Source organism: Cibotium barometz, chromosome 59 (assembly GCF_041138505.1).
Source record: "Cibotium barometz isolate CiBa-2024 chromosome 59, ASM4113850v1, whole genome shotgun sequence".
NCBI lineage: Eukaryota > Viridiplantae > Streptophyta > Polypodiopsida > Cyatheales > Cibotiaceae > Cibotium > Cibotium barometz.
The window spans coordinates 7,877,681-7,890,237 of NC_141104.1; the positions used below are offsets into that span (position 1 = coordinate 7,877,681).

The 12,557-nt window shown below is 47.3% G+C and overlaps 1 protein-coding gene across 6 annotated transcripts in view; it reads left to right on the plus strand.

The window, feature by feature from the left end:
• The first annotated feature begins 437 nt into the window (after positions 1–437).
• Positions 438–12,557, plus strand: part of LOC147605445 (urea-proton symporter DUR3-like) — a 120,895-nt gene continuing 108,775 nt past the window's right edge. For 2 of the 6 annotated variants that reach the window (XM_086793603.1, XM_086793604.1), the window contains exon 1: positions 622–810. Coding sequence is in view for 2 of the 6 variants with exons in the window: in XM_086793600.1 (XP_086649726.1) it covers positions 724–810 (87 nt within the window). In the remaining 4 variants the exon portion in view is untranslated. The other 4 variants (XM_086793601.1, XM_086793600.1, XM_086793606.1 and 1 more) reach the window with 4 other exon arrangements.

The window sequence follows — 12,557 nt, forward strand, 5'->3', positions numbered from 1 at the left end:
TCCTACCCTCTCTACTTGTAGAGAATGAGCCCTTGAGGCCTTTTATAGAGAATTGTGAGACTTGGACATGGGTGAATGCATGCAAAATAGAAAGTGAAAGGAGAGTCATCATTGCTTTGATTTTTTCAAGCATTAATCATTACATAAGGACAAGGAGAGTCATTATTGCTTTGACTTATATCTTGATTTGCCAGCAATCGGTACGTCAGTTGGTTAAAGTGGATGGCTTGTAACCCAAGGTCATGGGTTCAATCCACGGCTGCCTACATTCCATGGTGTTACCTTGTACCTCCTAAACCCGTAAGTGTGTGTGTTTGTACGAAAGGTATGCGGGACCCTCATGTAATAAAAATCGTCCAACTTTAAAAAAAGAAAAAAAAGGAAAAACTCTCAGAATATATTTATATTTTGGTGGGTCTGTTGTACAAAAAGCTTGGCAGCCTTCATGAGTGCAGCTGGTAGAAGGACCATTTGGTGGGTCTGTTGTACGAAAAGCTTGCCAGCCTTCATGAGTGCAGCTGGTAGAAGGACCATTTGGTCAAAAAACAGTGAAGGGGGCGAAGGTATGGTGCTGAATTCTGGAGCCTTCATGAGTGCAGCTGGTAGAAAGGGGGCAAAGGTATGGTGCTGAATTCTGGAGCTTCTTGCATATCAATAGTAACTTACAGAGCTGCCCTTTGGGTCCAACACTTGGCTACTGCTTCTGTCCCCAGGGTCCACACCATGCCGGTCGGACACCCAAACCTGTTTGGGCTTCATCAGTACGACAACCGGACAAGCTTCTTTAATGGCCAGACAATCTTCTCTCCGGTGAGTATCTCACAGTTTTCTTGCCCTATTACTCCACTTTCTTCATTAAGGCCTCACCTCCAAAAACAAATACACATATCAAAGCTTCTTTCTGAAGCCTACCTGAAGTGCCTGTAGCCTGTAGCCTGAGGGTATTTTGAGACTCTCTTTGTCAAAGGGTTCCAATTTGGGCCCTCTAAATAAGTTAGCTGTTACTGACAACTCATGGTTAAACATCAGATTGGTGGTGTTGCCGCCTCGTTGATAGATGCATGCCCAAGATTTGCATGCTTTTGAAACCATGGCAAGCTACCTGGTTAAACATCAGATTGGTGGTGTTGCTGCCTCGTTGATAGATGCATGCCCAAGATTTGCATGCTTTTGAAACCATGGCAAGCTACCTGGTTGTACCATCTTCTCCCACAGCTCACTAGCTACACCAGCAGTCCCTCGTGCTCAATATTTGTGTGCCAATTGAAGGTGTTGCAAGCCTCGTTGGTAAATACCATCCTTGCCTACAACTCGCTAGATCCAGGCAAGGTGATTTGTGGCCATTGTTCAAATCCAATGCAGCTAAGTAGCAGCTAAAAGATTGCCTCATGATAAGAGAGAAGACCCAAAGTTCAAACACCATGAGGATAGCACTGAGGGCTTGCTCTTGACAATCCCAAAAAATATCACGATCTGCAGTCATTCCTCTCTGGCCTGATCGTCCTCTCCGGAAAAAGATGGCTCATACATAGCAACCGACACAATAATGGGTCCAAGCAATCTCTTAGTCCATGCATACTCGATGCCACCAAAGAAGTGTAAGGTTTGACTAAGTCAAGCATCAACAGTGTCTCATGATAAAACCTTGGCCGGAGAAGAATATCACAGGGGTCTACATAGAATTTGACTTCATGTCTACTTGTTGCAAGTAAACACACTTCTGTGGGCGTTCTCTAGTATGTATGAGACATCATAAACTTTGGTTTTACCAAGGCTACTTCAAAGTCCCTGCGATCACCGTTTTTTAAGAAATGCATTTAGCTGCATTTATAGCCTAACCAAGGTTGAAGAGATATCATCAAAATAGAGCAAGGACTTAATTAGACTACGGGCTTATCTGTCCACCCCCACTCCCTTTTCTCTCTCTCTCTCTCTCCCCCCCTTCCCCCCCCGCCCCTCACAACCAAGACATCCTGGGTTCAAGTCCCATTCCCTGCTGCTATATGGATCCATATGCGTTCCAGTGCCTTGTTTATGAGGTTAAAAGGCGTATCTTTCTTTGCTCCACAAAGATCTACCTCAGAGATGATGTCACCCTTTGCAGGTAGAGCAGCAGAAACTTGGAATGATCCAAGTAATGGAAGCAAGAAGGCTTTTTAATGGGCCGTATATTGAGATGGCCTTCTTATCGTTACTGAGCAATGTCCTGCATAGCAATGCAATGTCTATGGGACCACGGATGCACTTCACATGATCACATGGAACTGCAATGAGACTCTGTGGGCTGATCCAGGAGGTTTTGAAGAGACTTATACAGTGAAGGACATCTTTTTACAGACACGTCAGAGCCCTAAGAGAGGGCTATCCGAGGTGTATGGGAGTTTGCCTATAGGGGCCACACCTGTGCCTCTGTTGGGTATGTGGCTTACTAGTCCTGCTCAGGCCCCACTTATGCAAAGTACTAACAGTGGTCCGGTGGTATGAGAAGGCCCGGTTCATGTGGACGTGTCTGACCAGACTAGGATTCCAGCTATTACACATTGCACGGTGTTATTTTCCACATGAGATGTCTGCTTTTGCAAAAAAGGAAAAAAAAAGTGTTACATTTGTGTGAAAATATACCCAAAACAGGTATTTAACCCAGCCCAAAAAGGGCCTACTCCTATGCTGGCCGTCTAATACCTCATATAAATATGAGGCTCCCCCCTTGTTCATGCGCAAATCATCAACCCCACGTGGACTTTGGTGCCCTGCACCTCAGGCTGCATTTTCCTCTTCTGCGTTTCACCGCCTGCTTGACACTTCGTGGGCTGCACCTCACTGTGTGCATTGCCACCTCCTGCTGGTCAGCAGAACACGGATGGCTCACATCAGTGTTATCGCCACCTTACATCAGGTTCATCTACTGCGTTACTTGCTGCTGAACTGGCCGCCTATATCAGCCTCACATCAGCGTTTTCGCCGCCTACATCAGGTTCACCTACAGCGCCTACTGCTGCTGGACTGGCCGCCGACTACGTCAGGCTCACAGCAGTGTTTACATCGCCTACATCAGGCCTGACTTCATCGTCCACGCCAGGGCTGACTTCATCGTCTACATCAGGTTGTCTTCAGCGTTTGCATCAAGCTTATATCAGCGCTTTCATCAGGGTCACTCTAGCTATGTTATCTGCGTTTTATGGGACAGCAGCTCTCTCTGCTTATTCGGAGTCTCACATAGAGCTCCTGTACTGGACTTCATCTCTTATATACACATCACCATTGCATGCTGTGTGTTTTACTCTGATCTTTCATATATTTGGTCCTTTGGTCTCTTTTGTCCTCACATGGTATCAGAGCGATCGTGAGCAAAGGGATTGAAGACCTTGAAAGTACACACCATGGATCGTCTACCCTCGATTCCGGAGGACCAGCTTTTCATACCAAATACTGACTCCCCTTAATCTGATATAGATCACACGGAGGATGGAACTCCTCATTCAGTGGACAGCCCTGTTCGAGGTCTTTCATTGGGAGATGACCAGCCTACTTTTACCCACTCACCCTCTACACCCTTGGCATATGGTTTTTCTTCTCCGAGCTTATCAGCCGTTACTTCTAGAGGAGGATACATGCCCACAGCCAGTATGCCAGTACTGGACCCAGTATTCAGCCTCAACTGGAGAGCTTTGCTTCTCATTCTAGCCGACAAACTGGACTTCGGTATGGGACTTTTCTCAGGAAGGACACGTACCTCCTCGATCGTTCGGAGGTCCATCATTATCCCTGTCGGTGACCGCATCAGGTTCGTATGTGCCTATTAATACGTATGTTCCTAACTCTACATGGGTATCTTCTTCTGTGGCACAGGTTCAACAAACGGTACCATCAACTACCCTCGATCCTTGGCATTTTGTGAACCCAAATAGAGGAGGGTCTAGGAGTATAATTCACTCTCCGACTTCTGGTGTTCAAGGAGGTAACACTGTTTTCAGCTCTGGTTCACTTTTTGTTCCTACTCCTAATGTGTTATGGAATACTGCCCAAATTCAAACACAAAACCCTCTCTCCCATCCCATACCTCTTCCTACTAGTGTTGGCATGCAGTCATCACTGCCTGCACCTCTTTTGGGTCTTGCGTATGGTTTCTACCCATCCGAGCTATCTTTTAACACGACGCCCTCTAGCATTGCGGTCCCACCTAGCATTCCAGGGTATCAGGTGGTTTACCAACCCATCTCTGGCACTGGTGTTTTTCCCAATTATGTGCCCTCTCTAGGTTTCGTACCTCAACTTGGTATTCCACCTATGCTGAGTACCCAAAACTTGATTCCATCTTATGGAGCACCCTCGACAGGTCCTTCATCCATGCCTGGTCTTGGTGGACTATTAGGTTTCTCTCCTCAACGCTTACACTCTGGATATGGACACCAGCCTTCATGGACTCCCCCACCATCTTCCTTTCATGTTTCTATGTCGAGAAATGCTTTCACAGAAAAGACTCGTAAAGGGACTTAGTAAAGGGCCTTAAATGCTTTCTATCTCCTGGAGCTTAGTAAAGGGCCTTGAACCAAAACCCCTCCCTTCTCTAGTACCTCCTGAAGTCATCAGCCATTGGGAAGCTAGAAATGCCACTGCTATAGTGTGGAGCTCATGCAAGGCCTCTTGCCCGAGTTCCATTCACAACTCCAGCAGCTCCCCTATGTCTTTGACAGATGGGCACACCTCGCAGAGAGATATGCCGCACGTGATCGTACGCGTCGCATTGATCTTGAGCATCAAATTCAAATTTTCTCTATAAAAGAAGGGGATGACCTGACCGTCAAAGTTGCTGAATATCGGTGCCTTAACGCTGAGTTTGCCACCACTGGCTCTGCCAAGTCCCAGGAAGATCAGGTTATCACTCTTCTAAACAAGTTGCCACCTAGCTTCTTTACTTTTGTCACATAGACCATTAGTTTACAGCCTATACCTAACCTATATGGGTGTGAATGCCAACTCTTGCGTTTCGCTAGGTTGCATGACCAATTTCATCCCAAGAAGTCATCCTTGAAAGAGTGCACAGAGCGGAAGCAGAGTGGCACTAGAATGTGCTGAACAGAGAGTGCAAGAGAGAGAGATATGGAGCAAACTATGCTGAATATACTGAACCAAAACAGTCCCAAGCAAGAGACACTGTTAGTCTCATAAGTGAGGGAGCAAAATATGTACAAGACTGAATGAGAAATGAGAGGCCAGCCAGCACCCACTATATATAGTGGGGAAGTGTTGGCCGATTGGAGCTCATAAACAGGTCGACTGGAGCTCATAAGCAGGCTGATTGGAGCTGTTGGACATGGCCGACTGGAAAAATGCCAGAATGGTTGGGAAAAATCCCAGAAAAATAGTAAAAAGGGGTGGCCAGCCCACAAGCAAGGGCCATACAAAAGGGGACCAAGTGGACACCAGAAATGGGCAGAAACTGGGGATGAATGTGTTAACACCCTCTCTCAGCACCAGATGCTGAACATATCTCCGAGAAGCCGAAGAAGGCGTCCTCTGTCAAAGACAAAAGAAAGCAGCAACAACAGGTACCAGGAAAGCTCCACAAGCAATCTCCACAGCAACTCAGCTACAAAAGTAATAGAACAAGCTGCCACGTACACTTCTTCTAGAAGAAATCAACCATGAAGGTTGCATCGTGCTGCTCCAAATATCGGTGCCAAACCCAAATATAAACACAGTGTCACAGGAATCCCTAGAAGCCTGTAGCTCCAAGAAGATAATACCCTCAAAAGAAAGAGTCCATCTGCTCTAACTCTATACCAAGAGTAGGCAAATGCTGTATAATAGCACCCTCCTCGAAGGTTGGCATTGCCAGATGTAAGAACTCAACTGCCCCCTCTGAAAACTGATGTCGGGACTCCACAGGCCCAACCAAATCCAAATCCCAATCCTTCAATCCCTGGAAGTACCACTGTGCCCCAGGCACGGTCATGGACATACCTGACCACGATCCTAAATCCTCACATAGAGTAAGGGAAATAGGAACATTCACTGTAGTGGTAACTGAAGTAGTAGTAGCCTCCTCAATAGCATCACACAGCGTAGAAGCAGGCTCCTCCATAGAAGGCAAAGGGACCAGCAACACATCCTGGTTACTGGTAGATGAAGAAAGAATCGGAGGCGAAGCAATAGGAGAAAAATCCCCCCCAAAAGCTGTGAGCAAAGATAGCCCACTGTCTTCCTCAAAAACATTACCAGAGATATCATCCTGGCAAGGAGAAGTATGCACAGAAACTGAAGGCAGGGCAACAGGAGAAACATACTCCTCAGATGCAATGAGCAAAACTGGCCCAATATCCTTCGCTGCAAGAACATCTCCAAAAGAAGTATCCACAAAATCACTGGCTCTGCAGAGAGAGAGATGGAGAGGAAACATAGGTATAGACCTGCTCTCAATATCATCAACCAAGAATACGTGTCCTAGTGGGCAATGAAACGCTGATCAACAAGAGCCAGATGGCTGAATTGGTGAAGCCAAATTGAAGGAAAAGCGACCAGCAGGGTGCTGTCCAGAAAACGCAGCAGCAAAAGCTATGAATCTGGAAGAAAACGCAGAGGAGTAGGTGCTGAAAACAGGGCTGAATCTGGGGCAGCAGAAAGGTTGCTAAACTGGGAGCTTTGATACCATGAAAGAGTGCACAGAGCGGAAGCAGAGTGGCACTAGAATGTGCTGAACAGAGAGTGCAAGAGAGAGAGAGATATGGAGCAAACTATGCTGAATATACTGAACCAAAACAGTCCCAAGCAAGAGACACTGTTAGTCTTATAAGTGAGGGAGCAAAATATGTACAAGACTGAATGAGAGAAATGAGAGACCAGCACCCACTATATATAGTGGGGAAGTGCTGGCCGACTGGAGCTCACAAACAGGCCGACTGGAGCTGTTGGACATGGTCGACTGGAAAAATGCCAGAATGGTTGGGAAAAATCCCAGAAAAATAGTAAAAAGGGGTGGCCAGCCCACAAGCAAGGGCCATACAAAAGGGGACCAAATGGACACCAGAAATGGGCAGAAACTGGGGATGAATGTGTTAACAATCCTCTCCCTCCACTCAAGAGGGGGCCCTTGTGTCCAATACAACCTCTACTCATCAAAAAGGACAGCAAGGGAAAGGGAACATCAACTTAGGAAATCAAGGCAAATCTTTCGGCAACAACATTGATTCCAAAAATCTTGCCTCCACACCCATTCCCTCTACTGGCAAAATATTCCCAAAAAGAATAGATTTTGCACTTCTTGCCAAATACTTAGACATGTTGATGATGAGTGTGTTTTTAAAACCAAGGAAAATAGAGGCAACAACTCCAACCCCACTACCTCCACCCGCCAAAACAACCAAGGTGGTAGCAATGCCCCAAATTGGCGATCCAGAGGGGGTAGCAATCCAGCACCTACTCTACCAAGCTCCCCTCCCAAGGACCCAACAATAAGGCCCCGTTCCTCCCAGTGGCGAGCTAATAGTCAGGTTGCTCAAGCCCCACCTTCCCAGTCAGTTTCTTTCACCACTCCTGAAGAGATGTCTGATTGGTCTTCCCTTACACCTCATCCCGGCCCCTCGGCCAATACTGCTCAGGTCAAACTTAAGATTGATTCTAGCCACGACTCCACAAAAAAGAAGAAATGAAGGCCTAAACAAGGTCAACCGCAGGGAAAGGCCTCTGCCCTCATTCAGATTTGTCAGTTACCTGATAATCCCTCCGTGTCCATTATTGAGACCCATCCAACTCTTCTCTGTGGTCATCCTGTCACTTAGTGGCGCTACTCACCATATGGCTCGCAATGCTGACATTTTCATTTCTCAGCGTTCCGTTAAGGGAGAAGTTCGATGTGGCAACAACACAATGATGCCCATAAAATCCATTGGCACTGTCTTATTTGACACCAACATTGGCCCCAACCAGGCTACCTTGGACAATGTCTATCTTGTCCCTAATTTAGGTCTCAACCTTCTTTCTGTATCCCAGCTTACCCAACTCGATCGGGGTGTTTACTTCAACAAAAGAGTTGTTGAGGTAATTGATGAAACTACTGGTCTTGTTGTTGCTAGAGGACAAGCTCAGAAGGATGGTTTGTACCGAATGTCCACTTTTCTAACTGAGCCATCTTCTGTTGGCTCTGAGTTCCATCGGGTTCGCGCCTATGTGACCCAAGCTCCCTCCGACATTGAACGACTATGGCACTTTCGCTATGGTCATCTACCCCATTCCACTCTCTATGAGCTATCTCGAGACAAGTTAGTTGAAGGTATACCGAGCTTCAAACTGACAAAGGATGTGTGTCAGCCATGTCAACTGGGTAAACAACATCGCTTCCCATTCCCACAACACGCTACTCATCGGGCTTCGGGAATCCTCCGGTTGATTCATTTCGACTTGAGTGGCCAAGCCATCTACCTCTGTCTAGAGTAACCTCATAACTCCTTCCGAGAACTGGGGCAACCAAAGAGAAAGAGTTCCATCTCAGACTGCAACAGCCAGAGCAGTCACAATTTCAGATGTAGTAGAAGAGGAAAGAGGGCAGATCTATGCTGCAATTGAAAATCAAGGGCCTAACTAGCAGTTCTCAGTCATCCATACTCCAGCAGAGTATCAAGGTAAGCCTTTTAAGCTTTTGATTGATTCAGGCAGTTCTCATTCATTCATTTCCCCTGGATGCTTGCGTAAGCTAGTCTTAGAACAGAAATCAGGGAAACCTATGCAAGTTGAATTGGCCAGTGGGAAGACTCTTTTCACTCACCATGAGACAGATCTTATCTAGTTCAATCTAGATGGTAGTGTGACTTTCCAACCCCTTCCCTAAATGGATCTCTATACTACATGCTGATTGTTGATGATTATTCAAGATACATGTGGGTATATTTCCTAAAGCATAAATCTGACGCTTTCCAATACTTCTCCACATGGGTTCCGTTAGTCACTAATCAAATGGGTGTCTCAATTGGGATTGCTCGTAGTGACAATGGTGGTGAATTTATCTCCCATCAATTTTCTCAGTTCTTGCAAGATCATGGCATTCAACGCCAACTCACCTCCACCAATTCTCCCTCACAGAATAGAGTGGTCGAGCGCAAGAACCGAACAGTCATGGATATGGCACGTTCCATGCTTTTTGCAGCTGAGCTGCCTGAACGCCTCTGGTCAGAATCGGTCAACAGTGTGGTGTATCTTCTGAACCGTTGCCCCACGGTTGCTGTTCCCCACCACAGGACCCCATTTGAGGCCTTCTTTGGCGAAAAGCCAACTGTTTCCCATTTCCGTGTCTTTGGATGTTGAGCATATACTCACACTCCGAATGATACAAGGGGAAAGCTTGAGCCAAGGTGAGTTGCTCATTTTTGTGGGTTACACTTTTGAATCAAAGGCTTACAAAGTTTTTGATCCACGATCAAACAAAGTTTTTGTTCGTCGAGACATTGTCTTTGATGAGCAAGACTTACTTCGCCTTCCGCTGCCCATACCAACTGAACAAGAATCTCAGACTATGCCAAATGAACCCCATCAGTTACCTACAACTTCACCTCTTGAGGAGGCTTCCTCCTCTCGACAATGACCTAGGGACCCTTTACCTCGCTGGTGTCAACAAACCATGCGTGATTTTGGTATACTTCCTTTTGACATCCCTTTGGACAGTCCTCGGCGATCCACTAGACTCGCTCCTCGTGCCTCATTTGCCTCTGTTTTTTCCATAGACTATGTGGCACATGACGAGCCAACATCGTGGAAAGATGCCATTAAAATTCCATCTTGGAAATAGGCCATGGAACTCGAACTTGAAAGCATTGACCATAATGGCACGTGGTCCCTTGTGGATTGCCCTCGTCATAAGAAGGTCATCGGAACCAAATGGATCTTCCGCACCAAATTTAAAGCCGATGGTACCTTGGACAAATACAAAGCCCGGCTTGTCGTGCAAGGCTTTCGCCAAAAAGAAGGCATTGACTTCGACGAGACTTTTGCACCCATTGCTCGAATGACCACAATCCGTCTTTTACTCAATCTGGCTGTTCACCATAAATGGCCAATCTACTAGATGGATGTTATGAGTGCCTTTTTAAATGGAGTTCTTAACGAGGAGGTCTACGTTAACCAACCTCCGGGTTTTCCTCTCCCTGGTCTTGAGGACAAAGTCTTTCGCCTACATAAAGCTCTTTATGGGCTTAAGCAAAAGCACCCTGGGCGTGGTATCATCACATCGACAAATTTTTTCACAGCCAAGGTTTTTACCCATCACACTGTGACCCCAATCTCTATATTCACACTGATCAGGTGATGGTTTGCTACCTTGTACTGTATGTCGATGACCTAATTATTTCAGGTTCCCATGATATCATGGCACAGCTCAGACAAACTTTTGAGATGACTGATCTCGGTCTTCTCTCATATTTCCTTGGCATGGAGGCGATCCAACATCCTGATGGTATTTTCGTGTCTCAACAGAAATACTGTCTCCAACTCATTACTTTCTATTTTCCTGATGGTACTATCCCCGTGGCCACTCCATTGGATCCCACTGTTAAACTGTCAAAGGAAGTGGACTCACCTCCTCATGAAGAGCGAGCCTACCGACAAGTGGTTGGGAAACTTATGTGGCTCACAAATTCTCGTCCTGATATCTCCTATTGCTGCACATCCATTTTAAGTTAGTATTTCAATGCTCCCAATGTCAAATCCCCACCGGATCGCCTCGTGATCGTTCTTGGTACGAGACTTGAAACCTGCAAACAAACAAACAAACAACAAGGGGGTGCAGGCCTGACTCACCTCCCAACCATGACAGCCGTGGGCAAGCCCACAGACTTGGTTGTCCCCACCGAGCCACGAGCTGAGCTAACTAGGTTGACGTACCGACCAGCCTCTACCTCGTGACGTCCCATACCGCCACGAAGCTACCCTCGCGGGCCTCAAGACTGCTGCCGGCCTCGATTGCATAAAGCAGGTGCACGTCTGCACTAGATTCAGGCTCCAAGACCATACAGCTCTCACAAACTCGCGAGACTCTCTATATCCTAATGACTAACCTTGGCCACCCTTTTATAGGCTCTTGGCCGGTCATCGGGCGTCTACACTTGGGCGCCCGCCCGTCCATACTTGGGTGCCCGCCCGTTAGTCTATCCCTAACTCAGCTCGTCAATCAGCGTGCCTAGCTCCAAGCTTCCCCAAACCTCGAAGATAGTCTTGCGTGCGTGTAGCACACGGTAGATACAGACTGTGCACATGACATACTCCCGTGATCGTTCCTCGTACGAGACTCGAAACCTGCAAACAAACAAACAAACAAACAAGGGGGTGCAGGCCTGACTCATCTCCCAACCATGACAGCCGTGGGCAAGCCCACAGTCTTGGCTGTCCCCACCGAGCCACGAGTTGAGCTAACTAGGTTGACGTACCGACCAATCTCATCCTCGCGACGTCCCATACCGCCACGAAGCTACCCTCGCGGGCCTCAAGACTGCTGCTGGCCTCGGCTGCATAAAGCAGGTGCACGTCTGCACTAGATCCAGGCTCCAAGACCATAGAGCTCTCACAAACTCGCGAGACTCTCTATATCCTAATGACTAACCTTGGCCACCCTTTTATAGGCTCTTGGCCGGTCATCGGGCGTCCATACTTGGGTGCCGGCCCGTTAGTCTATCCCTAACTCAGCTCGTCAATCAGCTTGCCTAGCTCCAAGCTTCCCCAAACCTCGAAGCTAGTCTTGCGTGCGTGTAGCACACGGTAGATACAGACTGTGCACATGACACCCAAGGAGCCACATTGGACTTCAGCAATGAGGGTTGTTGGCTATCTAGCAGGTACCTATTTGTATGGACTTCACGATAGTCGCGGGATCACCTTGCACGGTTACACGGACTCCGGCTGGGCTGGTGATCTCAATTCCCGACGTTCTCATGGTGGTTATTTGTTCTCCCTCGGATCTGCCCCTTCCTCTTGGTCTAGCAAAAAGCAAGACACCGTTGTTGCAGGTTCTTCGGCAGAGGCCGAATACTGGGCCCTCTATGATGCCACCGCTGAGGTTATGTATCTTCGTCAACTTCTTTTCGACATGCGCGTCTCCATCGACACCGCCTCTACCATCTTCGTTGACAGTCAGAGTGCGATTGCCCTTGCTGGCAACCCTGTTTTTTCTAACCGTACCAAGCATGTGGGTGTCCATTTTCACTTTAACAAGGAACAGGTTGAGCTTGGTAAACATCCGACTCTAGTACATTTCCACGGCAGACAACCAAGCAGACATCCTTACGAAGTCCGTCAACCGCCCCATTCTCGAGCGTCTTCGTAATCGGATTGGCATCGGTCCACCACCATCACCCTCTGCACATTGAGAGGGGGATCTGCCTCTCCCTTCATTTTTTTATCATTTTTGTATCGGGCACATGAGTCAGTGAAAACCCCATGAGGGCACGGCTCTTGTGAAAACCCACTGCATTGCATTTTTTCCCATCTTGCATTCCCTATGCACAACATTCTGTTTTTTGTGTTTGGGACGCATGTATGAATGAAAACCCAAAAATGGGCATTCATGCATGTGAGAA